Genomic DNA, 19,731 nt, shown 5'->3' with positions numbered 1-19,731 from the left:
CGAATATTGTGTTCCCCTGGGAGGCCATGCCAGAAACAGAGAGACTGCCCTGCACTGGTCACCTCCTGGGCTATTGCCCCTGGGCTCTTAGGATAATGCTTTCCAATTTGGAATCCCCGGAATTGTTTGGTTACCACTCTATAACTCTGGACATTTTGATTTAGGAGGCCTGGAGTAAATCAAATCTATCCCTGTTTTATTATAGTGGATGACTCTAATCTCCGTGAAACTGTAAGGTGGGGCCTGAGTCCTTAGTTACTGGGAGTGCGTGTTATTAGGGGATCAGCATCCTGGGTCTAGCCATGACATCTTTGTCCCCTCAAGAGGAATTTGTTGACCTGGACAAGCAGATGTATGAGTTCCCAGTCAGTTGATGAACATGTGTCTTTTGACTTCTAATTTTTCTATGTGTGGGTGCCAGTCTGTGATAATTTTCAAACTTGGTGTCTTTAAAGTTGAAACCTCTGCTATTTGATCTTCATGATTTAGCTCAGAAGTTTGTAAAGAACCAATAAGGAGGCCTGGAGAAATGTCTCAGCAGGTAAGAGAGCTTACTGCTGCTCTTGCAGAAGGCCCAAATTCAGGTTCTAGTTCCCATGTTGGGCAGCTCACAACTGCCTGTAACTCCAGCTCCAGGGGACTTGATGTCTTCTTCTGGCCTCTGTGGCACCTGCATTTATTTGCACATGCCCCCAAACAGGATACATATAGTTAAGAATAGATAAATAAGAGAATGTCTTTGGTGTGTTCTAGACCTTTATAATGCTGGTGCCAAGGGTGGTGAGTGTTGCTAATATAATAGTGCTGGCGTTTCCTGGCATCTTGTCTGTGTCTACATCTAGAGCTATTGTGTGGTGTGAAGAATGTTTTGCTCAGGGTTGCCCTCTTGGGATAGACCTTTTGTTTTCAAAAGAGTTTCAGGAAATGACAGTCATCCCACCAGTATACATTTCTGCATCCCAAGTGCTGCTTCCTGATCCAGAGGCTTACTTAAGTCAGTGGTATACCTCAAATCTTGAGATGAGATCTGATGTTGGCCCTGTTCAGTCCTAAGGCCCACTTCACAGTGAAGTGTTCTGAACACAGGTGCTTAACTGCCTCTCTTTCTGTCCAGGTTCTTTGCATTATGGATTAGTCGGATGCTGGCTAGTCGTTAGTCTTCTTAGGGAAGAAATGTTACTTGCTTGTAGAAGAGAGAGTCATTGCAGCCTGCAGACTTTGCTGGCGTGCCTCAGGGAAAGGAAGGAACAAGGTTTGTACACACTTGATAATTTATCAGAATTGGCATCTGTTCAGGACTCAGAGATGAATGCTTTGTTATCAATATATGCATACCTATTCTATACCAAACTCATGATTCCTGCCCCACAAAGCTTACCATCAAAAGTAAGTGACTATTAAATAATTGTAAAGATGTAGAATTATGAGTTGAGTAGTTTCAACAATTCACATAAAAGGAAGACACAATTGGGAGGTACACACGTGGTATCTAAAGGATAAACGAGTTAATTCAGAGACAAAGAAGACTGGGAAGGAGGAGTGTGGTTAGGCACAAGGACATCCTGCCTGAAGGCATGAGCTTGGAAGGAGCACAGTCAGTGTGAGGAACTGGAGGAATGCCCTTTTAACCACAGCACAGATGGGGCAGGGGATTGGTGGAGGGAGAAAGGGTGGGCAAGGCGAAATCCTTCAGATGTCATAAGATACTGTGAGCATTGGGGAGTGCTCCTCTGGGGAGTCTTCGGAACACCGTTAGATGTTCATCCTTTACTCTGCCCGCCCACGCTGGCCAACTCATTCCACAACCACTTGTGAATCCTTAGTAGATCTTCTCAGAATTGGACTCTTGGAGTGCAGTGGACAGAGGGCAGTGAGTGGCCAGATCTTAAGTGTGGCGTGCTCTGGGGAAGAAAGGGTAGGAAGACCAAAAGGAAACCTTTGTTATTTCAGTGAGAGATGATAGCAGCTTTGCTTAAGATGGCAGTGGGGGTGGAGGGTGTGGAGCAGAGGGGACAGATAAACAGGTCATTTGCGGTAAGAAACTGAAGTACTGGTAACATACTGGCTGTTGGGCTTGGGAGAGATAAAGTTCAGGGGATTTTAGCTTCTATCAGCTGCTGGCTAGATGGAAGCTTTTTTGTTGTTTGAGACAGGACTCTGCTGTTTACTAATTAAATTATAGTTAAAATGTTGATTTAAAAATAAAATCCTGAGCTAAAATATAACCTTTCTTTCACAAATTATCACATCCTGTGATTGGACATTGTCATGGGGCCAAGAAAAATACTTTAATGCTTAGTTGGTTTTGCTGTTTTGAATTCCTGTACACCTCCCCAGAGAGGCCCACTGCGGATGGCCCTGCAGCCTGACTCAGCACATGCTTCAGGGATCCAGCAACATGGGAATGCCAGTTTTTAAAGCTGCCCTTCGGTGGGCTGTCCACATGCTCGCAAGCGCAGATTCTGGGCGGAAACCGTTTTAATATCAGCACATAATTCCTTTTGTGTTTCTCTATTGAAGTGTTTTTATTTTGAGTATTAGTATTTTTATTTTACTGAGTCATGGTGATAGGGGTGTTTTAGGTGCTGATGGTTGAAGCCTAACAGTAGTGGTAACTTAGTGGTAACAGCAGTGGTATTGCTCATAGTGATGTTGGAGGTATTGCTTGTGGTGATGTTGGAGGTTTTGGTTGTGATGCTCTGAGTGATGACGGTCTCTATAATGGTAATGCTGCTGATGGTGGTAATGATGGTGGGAGTGGGAGTGAGTGGTGATTGTGGCAGCCACAGTGATGGTATCTGTGATGAATGAGGCATCAGTATGGCGGACCACTGTCGGGCTCTGAGGAGTACGCGCTGCATGACCCATTGCCTAGGCCTTGGCTAGGAATCAAAGTTGGGATGGAGTTGGCAGAGTGTTCTGCATTGCTCATCTTTGCCTTCCGGAAGCATGGGTTTGATGGAGGCATGTAGCCATTCGCCTGCAGTTGTGGATGGAGGGAGGCAGTAGAACTGAGTGGAGAGTTTCAGTGTGGAGCAGGTATCATGTATTGGTGGATTGAACATGGTTGGAGCAGTGTCTTAAGGGTGTTGGGGAGGGGGACTTGAACTCCGCTCCATTCTTGTTTCCTCAGTTACTACTGAGCTTTTCCAGCGAGTCTTCTTGTTTCTTTCTCCTCCTCACTGTGACCTTTAAAACGTCAGGTGGTCATTCTCCTTGTCTCTGGGTGATTGGCACTTTCTGGCTGTGGGGGCTTGACCAGTTCCCCTGCAAGTTCTGGTTTCTGTGTCTTGCTTTTCTTTTCTTTTCTCCTTTGATCCTGCCATCTGGTGAGTCATAGGTCATGGTTGGCTTATTTATTTATGTCCTCTCTCCTTTGGTGAAAATACAGGCCCTAGGGCTGGAAAGATGGCTTGGCAGTTGAGAACACTGGCTGCTCTTCCAGAGGACCCAGTTTGATTCCTAGCCACCCACATGATGGCTAGCAACCAGTAACTCCAGCCCTAGGGATCTGATGATGCCCTTTTCTGACCGCTGTGGGTACCAGGCACATATGTGGTACACGGATATACATGCAGACAAAACAGCCGTACACATAAAAGTAGAAAGCTTCAAAAGAAAAGGACATACAGATTCTGTGAAAGTGGACTTTCTATGCACTGCCCTCTCCCAGCACCTGATCTAGATTATGGTATAGAATTGATGCTTACTAAATACTTGTTGAATGAACAGTGAAATTATTTAGCTGCCCTTCCTCCTATGGGGTCGGCGTGTGTAATAATGCTAATCTCATGTGGTGCTCTTGAGAGTTAAATGAAGAAATTTGAGTAAATCACCTGGCCTGTCTAGCCAGACATACGAGGGCTGGTGAAGTCTTGGATTTCTTTTGACACTTTGCTTTCCTAAAACTTCTTTGTCTTTGATAGCTACAGAATGAGTCCTGGTTGGCTTCTTGTCTCTGTTGGTGCTTCTCTATATCTTTCATGACTTTCTTTTTCTTTCTTCATCAGGCCCAGGATGCAAACCCCAGGGCCTTTACTTGCCATGCAAGGGTTTTGCCAATGAGCTAAAGCCCAACTCTTAGGACTTGTCTATGTTTTTGTCTTCTACCTGGCTAGTTCTAAAGAAGACAGTAATTGCTACCTCATGGGATAATAAGGGCTGTTTGTCAGTGATGCTTACTGTTACTGCCAGCTGTGTAAAAACAGCCCAGGAAGTCTAGAGTCACATAACACACCACACTAGAATCATTATATAATTATGGTGACTAATGGCATATTTTACTAATAATCAAAGTTTTGTTAAGCTGAAAGATAAGCCAGCGTCCATGTCAGATGACTCACAGCTGCCTGTAGCACCAGCCCCCAGAGGTTGCAACAATGTCTCCTGGACTCTGAACACCCTTCACTCGTGTGCACATTTCCATATACAGGCACATGTACCCACGATTTAAAATAAATCTTAAAAACACCACACTCCTGTTTCCCTTGGTTTACAGCAACTGTGGAGTGTAGTTGGTTAACCACTGTAGATGACAAAGAACTCAGGACCCATTCAAAGTTTTGAAAAGATGGGATGGCTTTTAATCCCTGTCCCTAACAGTCCTTTTACTACCTTGCCATATTGGTGGCTCAGGGGACTGAAGGATGTGGGGCAGGTGAGCCTGAAAGTCCTTACTCTCTGCTCACTGTGGCTGCCCGGGCTTGACCTGGTGACTGGGCCCCGGTCTTCTCCTGATGACTATAGGAGGAAGATGCTGGTCCTGTGTGGATGTGGAAGGCATTCTCAACGTGTTCTTCACTGTCTTTGTGTTTGGCCCCTGCTGTAGATGTCGTTGGAAACCAATTGTTGGCACGATTAGCCCAACTTGTAGCTATAAAGAAAATCTCACTTACTATCCTGAAGAAGTTAGGCCTTTGGTGTTGCTCAGTGTACCTTACTGAGTGGGTCATGACATGCTGAACTCATTAACCGTGGTAGCTGTTCAGAGAATGTTTTGTCTTTGATATTCAGATTGACTCAGTGTGCTAGTAATAAATGATTATGTCCGCAAATAAGTCTTTTTAAAATGAGTAACTTATGGACTAAACATCTGACACCATATTCATTAAGACAGCTGGCCTTTTTAATAAAAACTGTAATTTGTTTATTATATAATAGCATAGGTACTCTTGGAGAAAAACTTGAATGTGGCCTAACATATGCCATTGGGCATAGAATTTGACAAGTCTGGATTGGGACCCGAGCATCTGTCAGGAGTAGGATTTCTTGTTTTGTTCTTAAACTAAAAGCAAGGGACTCAAGGTCATGTGCCTTGCTTCAGGTCCTTTTTCTTCTGTTGGGAGATCTTTATGGCAAAACTCAGCTTCGCTATCTAACCAGCAATGACTATAACATTTGTTGTGTAAATGAAGTGATAGGACAAAACTTTTGTGAGTGTGTGTGTATACTATGGTGTGTACTATGGTGTGTGTGTGTGTGTGTGTGTGTGTGTGTGTGTGTGAGAGAGAGAGAGAGAGAGAGAGAGAGAGAGAGAGAGAGAGAGAGAGAGAGAACAGGCACTAGAGTACACATGTGGAGGTCGCAGGGCAACCATGGGGAAGGGTCCATTCCTTCTACTTATTACAGTGGTCTCTCTATTGTTAGCCAGTGTATATGCCAGCAAGAGGAGGGTGAGAGGGCCTGCTCAGAGAGGAGATATGTGAGCTGAGCTCATGATTATATGACAAGAGCCAGTTGTATGTATATCTGGGTAAAGCATCCCAGACCCAGGATGGCTGGAGGTGCAGGGTTTCAAATAGAATAGGGACCTTATGCTCAGGGAACAGGTGTGGCCAGGGTGACCGAATAGTGGGGCCAGAGAAACAGCGGAGAGCACCAGGGTCAGAGAGGCTGGCGGGGCTCACCCACTCTGCATTCCAGACCACTGAAGGAGGTTAAATGTTACCCTTCGATAGGTAGAGTGCCGCTTGGGATTTCCAACAGGAACATGGCCAGATCTGTAGCCACCAGCTTCAAACGTGAGTTGTTGAAATGGTTCTGTCAAATAGACATAATTTTCCTTTATATTTTGTAGAGTAGACCAGAGGGCTGCCATTTGGCCAAAGGATGCTTTTGGAACTCAGCAGGACTTCCATGAGGTAGGTGGAATTACCACGGCTGACACAAACATGAGCTAGCCCATCTTGGAATTGCCTGTTCCTTTCACAGCACCAGAAAGTCTTTCCACTTACAACTTTAAATCCTTTCGCTCTTAAGTGAACTTTTTCATCGTGGTAATGAAATGTTACTTCGCTGAATGTTCTTCCTTGTATTGGAGCGAACAAGCTTAAAATAGTATTTTTGAGAATGCTCACCACACCTTGGACCTTACCCAAGTCCAGCTAGCACGTCTTTGTAAACTTTCCAACTTTGCTTTGGGGTTATATAACCAGGGCTGTGATAATTAAAATTTGTAGAACTTTTTTTCCTGATTGAATTTATCTGGATTAATTTCCCTTTCCCTGTTTCCCACTGGCTGGTGTTTGCAGCCTCAAACATAATCAGGCTTCTTGCTTCATTCACTGAGCATAATAAAATTTGATGTCTGCACTCTAGTTTTCTTTATATGCTTTGAGATATGGGAGCCATGTTTTCCAGTCCAAATAGCATCCCATTACACTGGAAAGCACATTAGTTACCTCATTCTAGAGTTCCTTTGAAATATGTAATTGGGTTGTAATGTCAGAAATCAGTATAAGATAATTAGATCACCTGCTGTTATGAATGCCTTGGCTTAAGACACTGGTTTGGAATACTCATCTGGTTTCTCTTGTCCTCATTAAGTTGGAGCAGTGGGTGGTATGTGGTGTCTCTGATTAGGATCATAGCAAAGAAAATAAATAGACATGATACTCAGATGCCCAGAAGAGAAATAAACAGCTTCAGGCAGATTGTTAGTTCAACATTTTGAAGACATGTCTCTCTTTTACCCCTCAATTCTGTAACCCCATAAAAGGCATTTAAATATTTAGGTGGTTTTCTTTTTCCTTTCTTTAATATTTTATTATTATTATCATTATTTTGGTAGACTTTGGTAGAAATTCACAACTAAAGGTAAACCAGGTGTCTGGTTAAGCCAAATTAAAGTGCTAAATCTATGAGAAATGTCATAAATATAACAAACAAGAATGCAGAAAGCTGTTATTTTGTGTGTGTGTGTGCAAAGACCCAGTCTTCAAATTACACATGACTCATAGTGGAAAGAGTTGCGAGTTTTAAGGAAAAGAGCTATGAGCCTGAATCAGCACACACATCCTTCTTCTGTTCTGTGAGTAAGCAGAGTGCTCTACGTGACGCCACAACAGATCGTTTCGGTTCTCATGACTGGAAAGGTGATATGGCTGGAAGAACTTTCCAGGCTCTGGGAGAAGCTGGTTCTAGAGATTGGCAATGAGGGGAATACTGAGATGGCTTGAGCAGTTTCTAAAAGCTCTGCTTGAAAACCCACTTGTCTGCTCTCCTTCACTGCATCATGTCTGCAGAGGGCATGAACTGTGTGTGCATGGGCCTTACACTTCTGATTGGAGACCTGGGCCAAGTCCAGGGTAAGGTGGCTCCATTGAACCAGGTGTGGGAACACAGAATAACACATGTGCTCCGAGTGGTTTTGTTCCAGGCCATGGGGCAGGCTGTATGTGCAGGCTCCCATTCTTCCTGGCAGGCTCTGCTGTGATGAAAATTTGGGACTTGGAAAGAGATTGTAGAGAGGCTAGAAGCGGGGGCAGCAGAAGTGAGGTCAAGACCTTGGTGTGAGGGATGGTGTGGTCATACTCACTGCTGAAAACATCCCGGAGAGTGAAAATCTAAAATGTATATTAAACTTAACAGAACACTAAGCTCTTTTACAAAAGAACTCTATTACATTTCTCTAAGTGATTGTTCAATGGGGCGTGTGTGTGTGTGTGTGTGTGTGTGTGTGTGTGTGTGTGTGTGTATTATTGTTTTAATGAATGCAGAATGTACATAGAGAAAAGTATTCCTAGGAAGTGTATGACCAGTATCACTTTTCTCCATCCGTCTGGAGTGTCTAATTTTCGATTTTGGGTCTCTTGATAGGATTCTGGTCTCTGTTCTATGCTCTTCAGGTGCCTCTAGGGCTGTGAATCAGCGTTCAAACATGCAACTGTGTATCTGCCATTCACCCAAGCTGTCTGGTTCTATCCCTGTAAGATACCCAGATTGGAAAAGGGTGTTTCTCACCCATTTTCATCTTCTGTCTGTCTGGGCTATTCCACTATCTCCATATTATTAATAGATCATTAGATCCACAAATTACTTTAAAGCTAGAATGAGGGAAAACAATGGTTTTTAACCCCCTATACCTCGTAAATTCCATGTCTGATTTCAATTTCCATGAAGGAGCCGACAGATTGATAAAGGAACCTAATGGAGCCCCTCCCCACCAAGCAATCATGCCGTGTTGGGCTTTTGAGAGACTATTAGTTGGTTCTAGCAGGGAAGTGCAGCTTCTCATGTTCCATTGACTGAAGAATGGCTCCTCTCCTTAGCAGAAGGTTAACTTCCTTGCTTGGCATGCTGCTGCAGGAGAGGGATACACAAAGTGATGGGGAAGAGAAGGGATCAACCAGCTAGCCACCCAGAGCAGCTGCTTCAACCCTGGTGACCCATTGGGTGGCAGATGTTACAGCTCTTACCCAAACCCTAGATTAGATATCATAGAATATCAACTAATTTGCATTTTGGATCTGTCGGACTGGACAGGCCAGGGAGGGGACATGTCACATTCAAGCAACAGCAGAATACCATTGTAATTTTCAGGACTGGTCTATGTGATAAGATATAGGTAATTATGAGCATGAAACTAATACTCCATCATCTCCTGATCTCAATAAAAAGCTTAACTCTGAGCCATAGTAATTGTGCAAAGGTGATACGCTTTTAAGTACTCAGAAAAAAATCAACACGAAATGTTACTCCTCCCTTCACACAGGGCTGTTGCAGAGTATCTGTTGAGTTATGTTTGGTTTTGTAACCCAGCACCAGCCTCAGCATTATATGCCTTGTTTCTCCAGTATAAAGATAACTTAATTCTTGAATTTTGTTAAAAGCAAAACAGTGGAACTTTCACCTGCTCTTTTTGGCCTTTGCACATGTTTGTATATGTGTCACTGTGAGGACGTATGCTAGCATGTGTTCATATTAGCATCTAGAATGTATGATAGAGATATTTTGGTACCAGGCCATGCAGACCTGGAGAAGATACAGTTATCTCTTGATATCCTTTGGGGATTGGCTCCAGGACCCTCACCCCAGGTAAAAAAATGCATGGATTACTAACCCCTTATGTAAAATGGTGTGGTATTCATGAGCGACCTTTGCATAGCTTCCTGTGTACTATATATCGTCGCTAGATTGCTTATTACCTGATACAAGATACATTCTAAGTGAGTAGTTGTTGTACCGCATTGCTAAAGTAATACAGGTTCTGTGTGCATCAAATACAGACAATTTAAAAATTATATTGTTGACCTGTGGTGGGTTGAATTCATGGATGCAAAAAATCACAAATTTGGAAGACTATCTTTGCTGTTGGATTGAAATGTCTTTCTTCTTCAAAATAGCTTTAATTCTGAGAAAATAGCCTGTGAAAGCCTTCTTTGAGACTCCTGCGGTGGCTGGGAAGTATTCCTTCTGTTAGAATAGACAGCTGCACTTTTCAATTTAAGTGAAAACCCAGACTATCAAGTTGGGTCTTAGTTCAGGTTCTATTGAAGAACGTTTTGAAGTGTCTGAGATTCTTTTCCTGTGACAAAAGGTCAATTATTTCAAGCTGCAATAGTAACATTATTTTATTGAAAACATATCTGAGCATTTGGGACTGGGACTGGCTCCATGCTTGGCTAGATCCTAGGATTAGAAACTCATTATGGAAATTCATCTCTGGGCTTCTTTTACTAGCCTGGCTTTATCTTTTGGCCAGCCCCTCCCTAGTGACATATTATTCTTACATCCAGTAATCTCAGTACATACAAGTTTTCTAATTTTTTTTTTTTTTTTTTTTTTTTTTTTTTTTTTTTTTTTTTTGAGACAGGGTTTCTCTGTGTATCTCTGGCTATCCTGGAACTCGCTTTGTAGACCAGGCTGGCCTCAGAGATCTGCCCCGTCTGCCTCAGGAGTGCTAGGATTAAAGGTGTGCGCCACCACACCCAGCTGAGTTTTCTATTACTATTATGGTGTAATGATTTGCCAAGAATTTAACAGTTTCAAACACTCATTTATTAGCCCCATTGTATAAAGCAGCCGGAGTCGCTCTGCCCAGGGTCTCATGAAAGAGAGATTAAGGCATTGGCCAGGCTGAGTTCTCATCTGGAGTAGGGGCCATGCACAAGCTCCTTCAGGTAGTTGCTTCACTCGGTTTCTTGTAGAAGACTGTCTTCTCTGCCCCTTTGCAGCTTGGCAGCTGGGCATAGCGTTCAGCTGCCAGAGTCTGCCACATTCAGCTCACGTGGCTCTCTTCATCTTCAAGTCAGCTATAGCACTTGAAATCTGCCTATGCTTCTAATTCCTCTGAGGATATCTTCTGCACCCAGCTGGAAGAGACGCTGCTTTTAAACATCTTCCTTGATTTGACTAGGCACACACAAATAATGGCTATGCCTTTGGCCAGCTGAGTTAGAGCTCAATTACCTTGGGGATGGGGTTGGGGGTAGGAGTAAGCCCTTCATAGCAGTGCATAGATGATAAGTGATTGAATAACCCAGTACAGAAACCCTAGGGTTATCTTTAGGGTTCTGCCCGCCACATAGTAGAATTACAGTCTTCTAAAACCAGAAAGTTCTGCAAAGCCTTATCCTTGAGTCTCATTCATGATGGTGGCATTTGTCCTTACTAAACTATTCTATGACCTTGGGGGCTTGGAAGGAGCTGATTGGCTGGATGAGGCCCCTATTTGACACTGGGAATGCTGTTTGGAGAAGATAGATAATTGGATGCTGGTCTCTGGAAGCATGAGCTCCCAGGTAATTTTCCTCTTGGCTGGACCACTGCAGGATGCCACTGGACATTTTTTTTTTTTTTTTTTTTTTCTGATTTGGCTTTTGAGTTGAGGTAGAAATGACCTTGCTCCCCCACCAAGGGTTCTTCCTCAGCTGGAGCAGTGTCCTGTGATTCATTTAATTTTAGCCACCGCTTGTTGTCGGTGTCAGCGGGGACCTCTTGTGGCCGGCGTTGTCATGGCGTGGGCCCTGGTTCTCATTCCCAGGTGAAAGGGGCACACAGCAAAGAAACAGGGCGGCAGCTAGGCCTGGTATCCTGCCCTGTCCTTCAGAGGCCACTCTCCATCCTGGCTGCTTATTTCCAGGGAAATGAGGTCTGGAGTTGTCACCATCAAGGGAGCGCCAAATGGCACTGTAAGAAAAGGAAGAAGCCATGCCAGCTAGTGTTCACCTCCTCCTCCTCCTTCCTCCTCCTCCTCTTCTCCTCCTCCTTCTCTTCTTCCTCCTCCTCCTTCTCTTTCCCCTTCCCCTCCCCCTCCTCCTTTTTGTCCCTGTCCTTTCCTTCCCCCCTTCTCTTTCCCCTTTCCTTTCCCCTTCCCCTCTCCCTCCTCCTCCTCCTCCTTCTCCTTCCACTCCCCCCTCCCTTTTTTTTTTTGTCTGATACTCACTCGGAGAAGCGGCTGACTCACATGTTTGCTTCCTGCTCATCAACTGTCCCCACTTTCCCTGCTCAGCTGTGGCGTGGCGTCCTTTGCTCTCGTTCTTTGCTCCCGTGGGACATCTCCATCCTCTCCCTTGGTCTTCCCTTTTGTATTTATTCCTCTTTGGGCTACTCATTGCCTACACTGTGTGTGAGAGACAAGAAGGGGCCATCCAGTTCTATAGCTGTTAGGGGTCCGCCTGTGCTCTGTTTCTGCTGCTTCGTGACGGAAGGATAAATGTGGAAACAGCGTGGGCCGTGGGCTTTCCACGAAAGTAAAGCCTATGACTAGCTCTTTCATTTAATATAAACATGTATACGTGCCTGTGGGTCCCAAGACCAAATTTTGTCTGGAAGCTTTGACTGTTGGGATTTTTTTCCCCCTAAGGAGTAATTATTTCACCAGTATTCATTGAGAGGCAAATGTATACCCAGCCCCAGTGTTGTTAGGAAGAGTAGAGCAGGGGCTGGATGGACAAATGAACCTGTCGCCCCAATACCTACCGTAGAGTAGTGATTCTCAATCTTCCTAATGCTGTGACCCTCTAATATAGTTCCTCATGTTGTGGTGACCCCCAACCATAAAACTATTTTTGTTGCTGCTTCAAAACGTAATTTTGCTGCTGCTATGAATCATAATGTAAATATCCGTGTTTTCCAATGGTTTTAGGTGACCCCTGTGAAAAGGGGTCATTTGAGGGGTCGTGACCCACCAGTTGAGAACCACCGCTCTAGAGCTTGGCTGTCCTTGCACTGGCACTCCTTGCGTGTTAGGACATTGCCTTTCTTAGGGCTGCAAACCTCAAGCTCCAGGGCCGGAAGATGAGTTTTCTTATTTTCTAGCAAAAGATTAGAATTTGAAGAAATAGCTAATGGTTTCCAGTGTGACATTTCACTCTTAATGACACAAGAGCATCACTTATTTCGTATGACTTCCATCAGGGGAGTTACTGGTTTCCAATATTCAGCAGCATGTGGAATGTGGGTTAAGGTAGTGTCTTCAGAAATAAGAAAGGGTTGGGGACGGGCAGAGATGATGGTTTTCTCAGTGATACAGAATTAGTTAGGTCAGTGAATCTGCCATGTGAGTGCAGTTCCTCTGGAGGCCAGAAGGGGCCTCCCTGGAGCTCCCCTGGAGCTGGAGTTTTAGAGAGGTTGTGAGTTATCCGGTCTGGTGCTGGGGACTCTACCTGGGTCCTTCTCCAGTGCAGTGTGTACACCTAACCACTGAGTGAGCCATCTCTCCAGCTCACTGAGGTCAGTGTTCAAGGAGATTGTTTTTAGACTGATGTAAAATGATCCAGAAATGGCCACACACACAACACACACACACACAGACACACACACACACACAGACACACACACACACACACACACACACACACCTATGTGAGCAACAACATAGAGTAACTGTGAACTTCACCTGGTAAGAAACAGCTAGTGTTCTAGGCCAAGGAGTGGGTTCATCATAACCCCCCTGCTTTTCTGCAGCAAAGTCCCCAGGGAGTGCACTCTGTAAGCAACACCTGTGGTCTCTTCTGTTTAGGGAAGGAAAAGCCTTCCCGAGAGCACCTGTGACTCAGAATGTGAGATTATGAAACAGCATTTTCTCTCATCTACTTGGCTTGTTTGTGCAGTAAGGTAAGGACAGCAAGGCTTTCCCCATGAGATGAAATGTTCCCAGGCTGAAGTCCTTTGGCTGAAAGGAAGCGCGGGTGTGCTGTGGGGTGATGTTGCTGTGTTGTCCCTGGTTTTCAGAAAGTGCTGACAGGCTGCATTCGAGACTTGGATACTGTGGTCAGCATTCTGGCTTCTTGATGTGAGTAGCTGCTGCTTAGATAAAGAAATTCTGTTAGGAAGAAACCGAGGGCTGGAACATTCTTCACAGAGGGAAGCTGGACTGTGTGAGCTGAGGTGTGTGGCCTGATGCAAAGCGTACTGGGTTATAAGTATACAGTCGCCAGGGAGACTAGCTACAGCCCAGTGTCTCTACAGAGAGAGAGAATTGGGGCTTCTCTGTAGAGTGATAGTTCCCAACCTTTGGGTTGAGACCCCTGTGGGGGTTGAACGACCCTTTCACAGGGGTCGCTTAAGACCATCAGGAAGCACATATACTTACATTATGATTCATAACAGTAGCAAAATTACAGTTATGAAGTGGCAACAAAAATAATGTTATGGTGGGGGGTCACCACAGCATGAGGAACTGTATTAAAGGGCCACAACATCAGGAAGGTTGAGAACCTCTGCATTGGAATCCTCAGTACTGGAAGAAGCTCCATTTTGTTTGGTGAGAACATTGCGAGGCTATCCGTAGCACACTGGGAGGTGACCTCTTGATTTTGTGCACCTCAGATTTTATACTTCCCAGTGTGGGGATCCCAAGGAAGGCTAGAGACAGTGAGGATCGCTGGGGCTCAGGGAGAAGTACTTGTCTCTGGGCTCTGTGGTGTTAAGCAGGGAACCAAGGTACCATTTAGGGTGGGTCAGGGTCCCAGAAGATGGGGCATTATTTCTCAAGATATAGACCTGGGGCACTTGTATTGAGGTGATCTTGTTCCAGACCTCCTAAATCAGAATAAAGATGGATGTGATATGAGGAATGTATATATTTTTTTTAAACTCCTCAGTGAGTTTTTTTTTTTTTTTAAATAACCTTGCAGTTTATTAATCAGAGCAATAGAAGGTCTTCAGATTAGATGCTCAGAGTCCATCTTCTCCAAGTGCCAGCTAAGGGTGAAAAAATAAAACTGGTAGGTAATAGCAGTCTTTTTTCCTAATTGACTCTGCCACACAGTGCGCTCATAAGCATGACAAATGGAGATATGGTTTGGTTCCAGCCCTTAGGGAGCCAGAAAGAGCTCACAAACAAGTAGACCACTGTAGTGATTGCCACATTACCGGGTACAGACAACTTGAAAGAGGCAAGATTCCTTTCGGCTCATGGTTTGAGAAGTGTTCAGTCTGTCATGGCAGGGATAGCATGGCAGATAGGAAGAAAAATGAGGGAGCTCTGGTGCTCATCAGGCTTGCTGCTTTCCCCCCTCTTCAGTGTGCTCCCATAGGATGATGTCAAAGAAGATCTTGGGGGCCTGGGAATGTCGGAGCAGGGAGCAGATGAATGAACAGATACAGAGGGAGGGTCTCCTGTGTTTGTGGATTGTGTATGTGGGGTTGGTAGTTTATGCCCATGATCATGGACATGGAGGGGATTAGAGCTGTTAGTGGATGTCTGGGAACTGACCTGTATCCTGAGTTTTCAACAAAGTTCCTGCTCAGTCTGCATCACAACAGCGTGAGATCTGCATATACTTCGTGGAAACGTAAAGGGATGGATGGGAAGGTGCCATAAAACCCCTTCCTAGAAACCACATGTGAACGTTTCCCCGCTCCATAATTGCATACTCACAGATGAAGGCACCTTAAAATAGTTCTTATTATCCATCCCACCCGTGTGGGTGTTCTCTATCTTAGCCCAACCGAAGTGAGACCTGAGTAATTGCAGTGAAGAGAAAATGAGTAAAACAAGATGCCTATTTTCTATTGCGTGAAAAAGAAAAGTTAACTTGAGACAACCACACCTAGGTTGTGTAGACTTCTCTCTAGCTGGCTTCTCCCGTGGCATGGTGGAGAGGCAGGGGTAACTGTCATTCCCAAGAGGATCATTGCCCGAAGCTCAATCTCCCTTCTGATTTGAGATGCCCTACTATGGAGACTTTGGAAGTAAACCTGGGAAAACAGCAGTTAGCAGAGCCATTGTCTAGGGGCACCATGGGTCTTGTAGGGAATCAAAGTCATCTATGAGAAGGGATTTCAGAGCGCTCCTTTGTTTTTCTGTAGAAGGGAAAGTCTGTCTTCGTGTGAAAGGTCACTAAGTCAGGTGTGACTGATGAGTGACAAGGCAGGGCTGTCACCCTCGCCTTGGGCTTTCTGTTTCTTTCTGGCGTGCTTGGGAAAATAATGTCTGTTGTCCTTCGTTGGCTCGTCAGCTGTTTTCCTCACTGCACTGTAAGCTCCAGGAGGAAGAAGCTGCTGTCATTCTCTTAGCCTCCACGTGAGCCTAGTTCTCCTTTGAGCAGTCAAGGGGCATGTGGCTAGCACATTTTCACAGATCCTGCCAGGACGGTGAGGTATCCGCAGGCCTTCTTGTGATAGCGCTACAGTGCACAGTCCATACTTGTGTTAATGCAGATATATATGTTACCTTGTAAAGTTTATGTGTTTTCGGAAGAAAAGGACCAGACACTAATAAAGATAACTAGCCCAGGTGATCCAGCCTCAAAATGCCTCTGTTGCAGTGTCCTCAAAAATCTGCATACAGAATAACTACAAAGCTGCTGATTGAGATGGTCCAGCCTCACAGACTACTCCAGCCAAGACTTCATATAAGTCCCGTGCTTTCCCATAACACAGAGACTGGACCACAACTGATACAGCTAGCTCTCCCAGGACTTGACCATTATCTCAATTTTCTCAAGGTCCCCTAAAGATGCTGTCACCCCAAGACAAGCAGTCTAGAGAACACAACACCCACATTCTCAAGAGGTGGGATGAGTGGTTTTGGGTCATTCAGTGGATTATGGATGTTTGTCATCATTTGGGGGGGGGGTTGGTTGCAAGTTGCTGATCATGGTCAGGGAGAAGCTGATCAAAAGAGATTAGATTCAGGGATCTTGTTCTGAAAAGAAAAAAGGGGTATATAGGAATGATGGGATAGAAGGGTAGATTATTGAATCTACTTTAAACTGAAAAGCAACTATTATTCTCATTGGTATGGATTTTTGTATATTGATACAAATTTAAGGTTATTTTTATTATATGTGTGTGTGTATATATATATATATATATATATATATATATATATATATATATATGTATGTTTCTTCTTTGTACCTGTACCTATGCAACTCATTTAATAATGTAATGTAAATTTCTAGACCTTGAAAGTTATTATTACAAACTATTTAGGATAATTAAGAAATACAGGTTAGTATTAGTACTCTAACAATCAAATTTGTGGCCATGGTAGATATGTTTTCAAGGTCAAACATATATTTTAGATAGACAGATGGTCTTCAAACACTTCAAAGACCTTACAGAATATGGTATATAAAATGTTTTAATAACATAAACCTTTTCATGACAGTGAGACACATCTGCTCCTGGCAGCACTAATTTACTTCAAAAAAGGAGGATGGGAATCGAAGAACCTCCATTTGGAGTTTGCTTCCAATGTGGCAAAGCTAACCATTCAGGCAAGAAACTGCCCTTGCCTTGACTGTTGACAATATGCATCTGTCAACTGTATAAGTCCATTTTGACTGTATAACTAAACTGTAATATATTCCAGTATATAATTCCATACCATATGAAAGGATGGCATATAATAATAAGTCATGAGGACTCTGTAGCCAACAAGATTTATCATGTCTCACCCAGTCTCAGAGCTTGTTCCCATGTCGAAGGATCAGCATACACGTCACCTGTCCTGTAGTCTTTCCTGGCTTTTTCCTTTATGTCTGTAGCCAAGATCCTCAGGAGGTCTCCCCCAGTCAAATTGGATCTTTATTAATTTTGAAGAGAACCATAACATTTTGTTTCCCGAGGAAACAAAGACATAACCTCTCCCCCAACACAACACATTTCCCATTCTGAACTTCCATTTTGAAGCCAAGACATCCCTAAAGTATATTCAACAGTCCCTTCCACAATCAGTGTCTCTCAGAAGCTGCCATTCTCTGTTCATTAGCATTTAAAAAAATTTAAAATCAGCAAAACATGTAAGGTCCAAACTCCCTATGTTACAATATTTCCCATCCTTATGTGGCTTATCCTTTTTTTTATATTATTTACTCTCTCTTTAAAGACTTTATTATTTTTAAATTATTTATTATGATTATGATTGTTATTATTATTTTGTTTTTCGAGACAGGGTTTCTCTGTGTAGCTTTGTGTCTTTCCTGGAACTCACTTGGTAGCCCAGGTTGGCCTCAAACTCACAGAGATCCGCCTGGCTCTGCCTCCCGAGTGCTGGGATTAAAGGCGTGCACCACCACCACCCAGCCCTGTTATTATTTTTATAACTCTCTATACTAATTTTCTACTGTACCTATTTAAAGGTTTGCTTGGTCTGGACTGCTTTACTACATGCCTGCAGCTATGCGCTTGCCATGTTCTCTGATGCATGAGCCAAACCTTAAACTGCTAAGCCACGGCTAGGCCCTCCACCTCTAGCACACGACCTGAAGCCTGGCTCTGCCCACTTCGGGTCGGTGAGAGGGGAGACTCATGCCTGTGGACTGGCTGGAGCCAGTCTATCTACCCCAGTGCTTTTATCTAGTCTCCTTGCCACCAAGTAGTGTGCAGCCTGCTGCTCATAAGCCCCATTTAAATGTTCTGCCTCTCTATGCCTTTTGAGCCTACCCGAGAGACTGCTTTCTCACGCCCTATGTGGATATCCCGCCTCCATGTTGGACGCCACAACTGCTTGACACTCTGTACCGTTTCCAGGTTATTTCATCCAATCTCTCTCCTAGATGGGGTCCAGAAGCTTCTGAGTCTGATGTACCCCTGTGTATTGATGTCCCTTGCTGCTCATGTAACTTGAGTCCTTCGGTTCAGCTCCAGACCCAAGTCTGGTACCTATTGTCCCGGGTTCTGCACTTCCATCCTCAGTGGATGCTCGATCTTCTCTCCATTCAAGTCAGAAGGGGAGTTCAAAGTCATCTCGAGTGAGGTTCCTGGTAGACAGGTGCAGAAGTGAAACCCTGGGAGGCAGAATGATGAGTCACGACTGGCCCATCATGGGGCCTGTCCACATGGCCAGATCTCTTCCCAGCAGCTGGCATTTGGGGGCATTCCAACCTGACCAGTCCTGCAGTGATGGCCACTTACTGGCACTTCCACAAAGAGCTTTTCTCACCTTTCCTCAGTTTACCTGGGGGCAGCCCTCCCAGCAGTGGCCATAACTCACTACTGTTATTTTTTTATTATTATTTTATTTTTTCTATTATCAGCTTGATACAGTACAAATTTTTATCCTAATAGTGAAATTACTGTTTTTTTGTTTTTGTTTGTTTGTTTGTTTTTGTTTGTTTGTTTGTTTGCCTCTTTTTACAGATGAAAAATCAAAGTTTGGAATAGCCAGGATACTTGCCCACAGTCAGGCAGGATACAGAGCATAGTGGACATTCCCTGTGGTTCTGTGGGATCCTGAAAGCCATCTTTTGCTTTGCAGATTACACAAGAACACATAGTAGCTTGAGCCAGGCTACTGGCACCACATTAACAAAAAGCTGAGAATGTGTCTCTGTTAGAATGCTTGCCTAGCGTGCAGGAAGCCCTGGGTTCTGTCCCTCCACTGCACAAAACCGGGCATGGTAATACATTCCCACAGTCCCACAACTCAGGATGTAGAGTCATGAGGATCAGAAATTGAAGATTATCCAAGGTGACAGTTCTAGGCCAGCCTGAGCTACATGGTTGGTTATTTTTTCTACTCTTGCTCTTTTGTCTTTGGCCTTTTGGGGGCCCACTACCCAGCTCCCAAATAAATCTCAGATAGAGGCTTATTCTTAATTATAAATGCCTGACCTTAGCTTGGCTTGTTTCTTGCCAGCTTTTCTTAATTAAATTATCCCATCTATCTTTTGCATCTAGGCCTTTTCCTTTTCTTATTTCTATATATCTTACTTTCACTCTTACTCTGTGGCTGGCTGGGTGGCTGGTCGCTGGCATCCTCCTCTCGTTCTCTTGCTCCTTCTTCTACATTTCTATTTTTTCCTCTCTGCCTGCCAGCCCCGCCTATCCTTTCTCCTGTCTTCCTATTGGCTGCTCAGCTCTTTATTAGATCAATCAGATGTTTTAGACAGGCAAAGTAACATAGCTTCAGAGAGTTAAACAAATGCAACATAGAAGAATGCAACACATCTTTGCATCATTTCACAAATGTCCCACAGTACAAACAGATGTAACACATCTTCAAATAATATTCCACAACAACGTGAGACCCTGTCACTAAAGAAAGAAATGGAC

At 44.1% G+C, this 19,731-nt stretch overlaps 1 protein-coding gene across 3 annotated transcripts in view; it reads left to right on the top strand.

Annotated features, from left to right (window-relative positions):
* Positions 1-19,731, top strand: part of Fam13c (family with sequence similarity 13 member C) — a 109,600-nt gene that overhangs the window by 52,816 nt on the left and 37,053 nt on the right. For all 3 annotated transcript variants that reach the window (XM_059281531.1, XM_059281530.1, XM_059281529.1), the window contains one exon: positions 6,077-6,140. In XM_059281531.1, coding sequence (XP_059137514.1) covers positions 6,077-6,140 — 64 coding nt within the window. The remainder of the gene's footprint in view (positions 1-6,076; positions 6,141-19,731) is intronic.

This window comes from Peromyscus eremicus, chromosome 16_21 (genome assembly GCF_949786415.1).
Source record: "Peromyscus eremicus chromosome 16_21, PerEre_H2_v1, whole genome shotgun sequence".
In the NCBI taxonomy this organism is placed as follows: Eukaryota; Metazoa; Chordata; class Mammalia; order Rodentia; family Cricetidae; genus Peromyscus; species Peromyscus eremicus.
The sequence above is the reverse complement of the archived record's forward strand: the minus strand, read 5'-3'. Positions and strand labels throughout refer to the sequence as shown.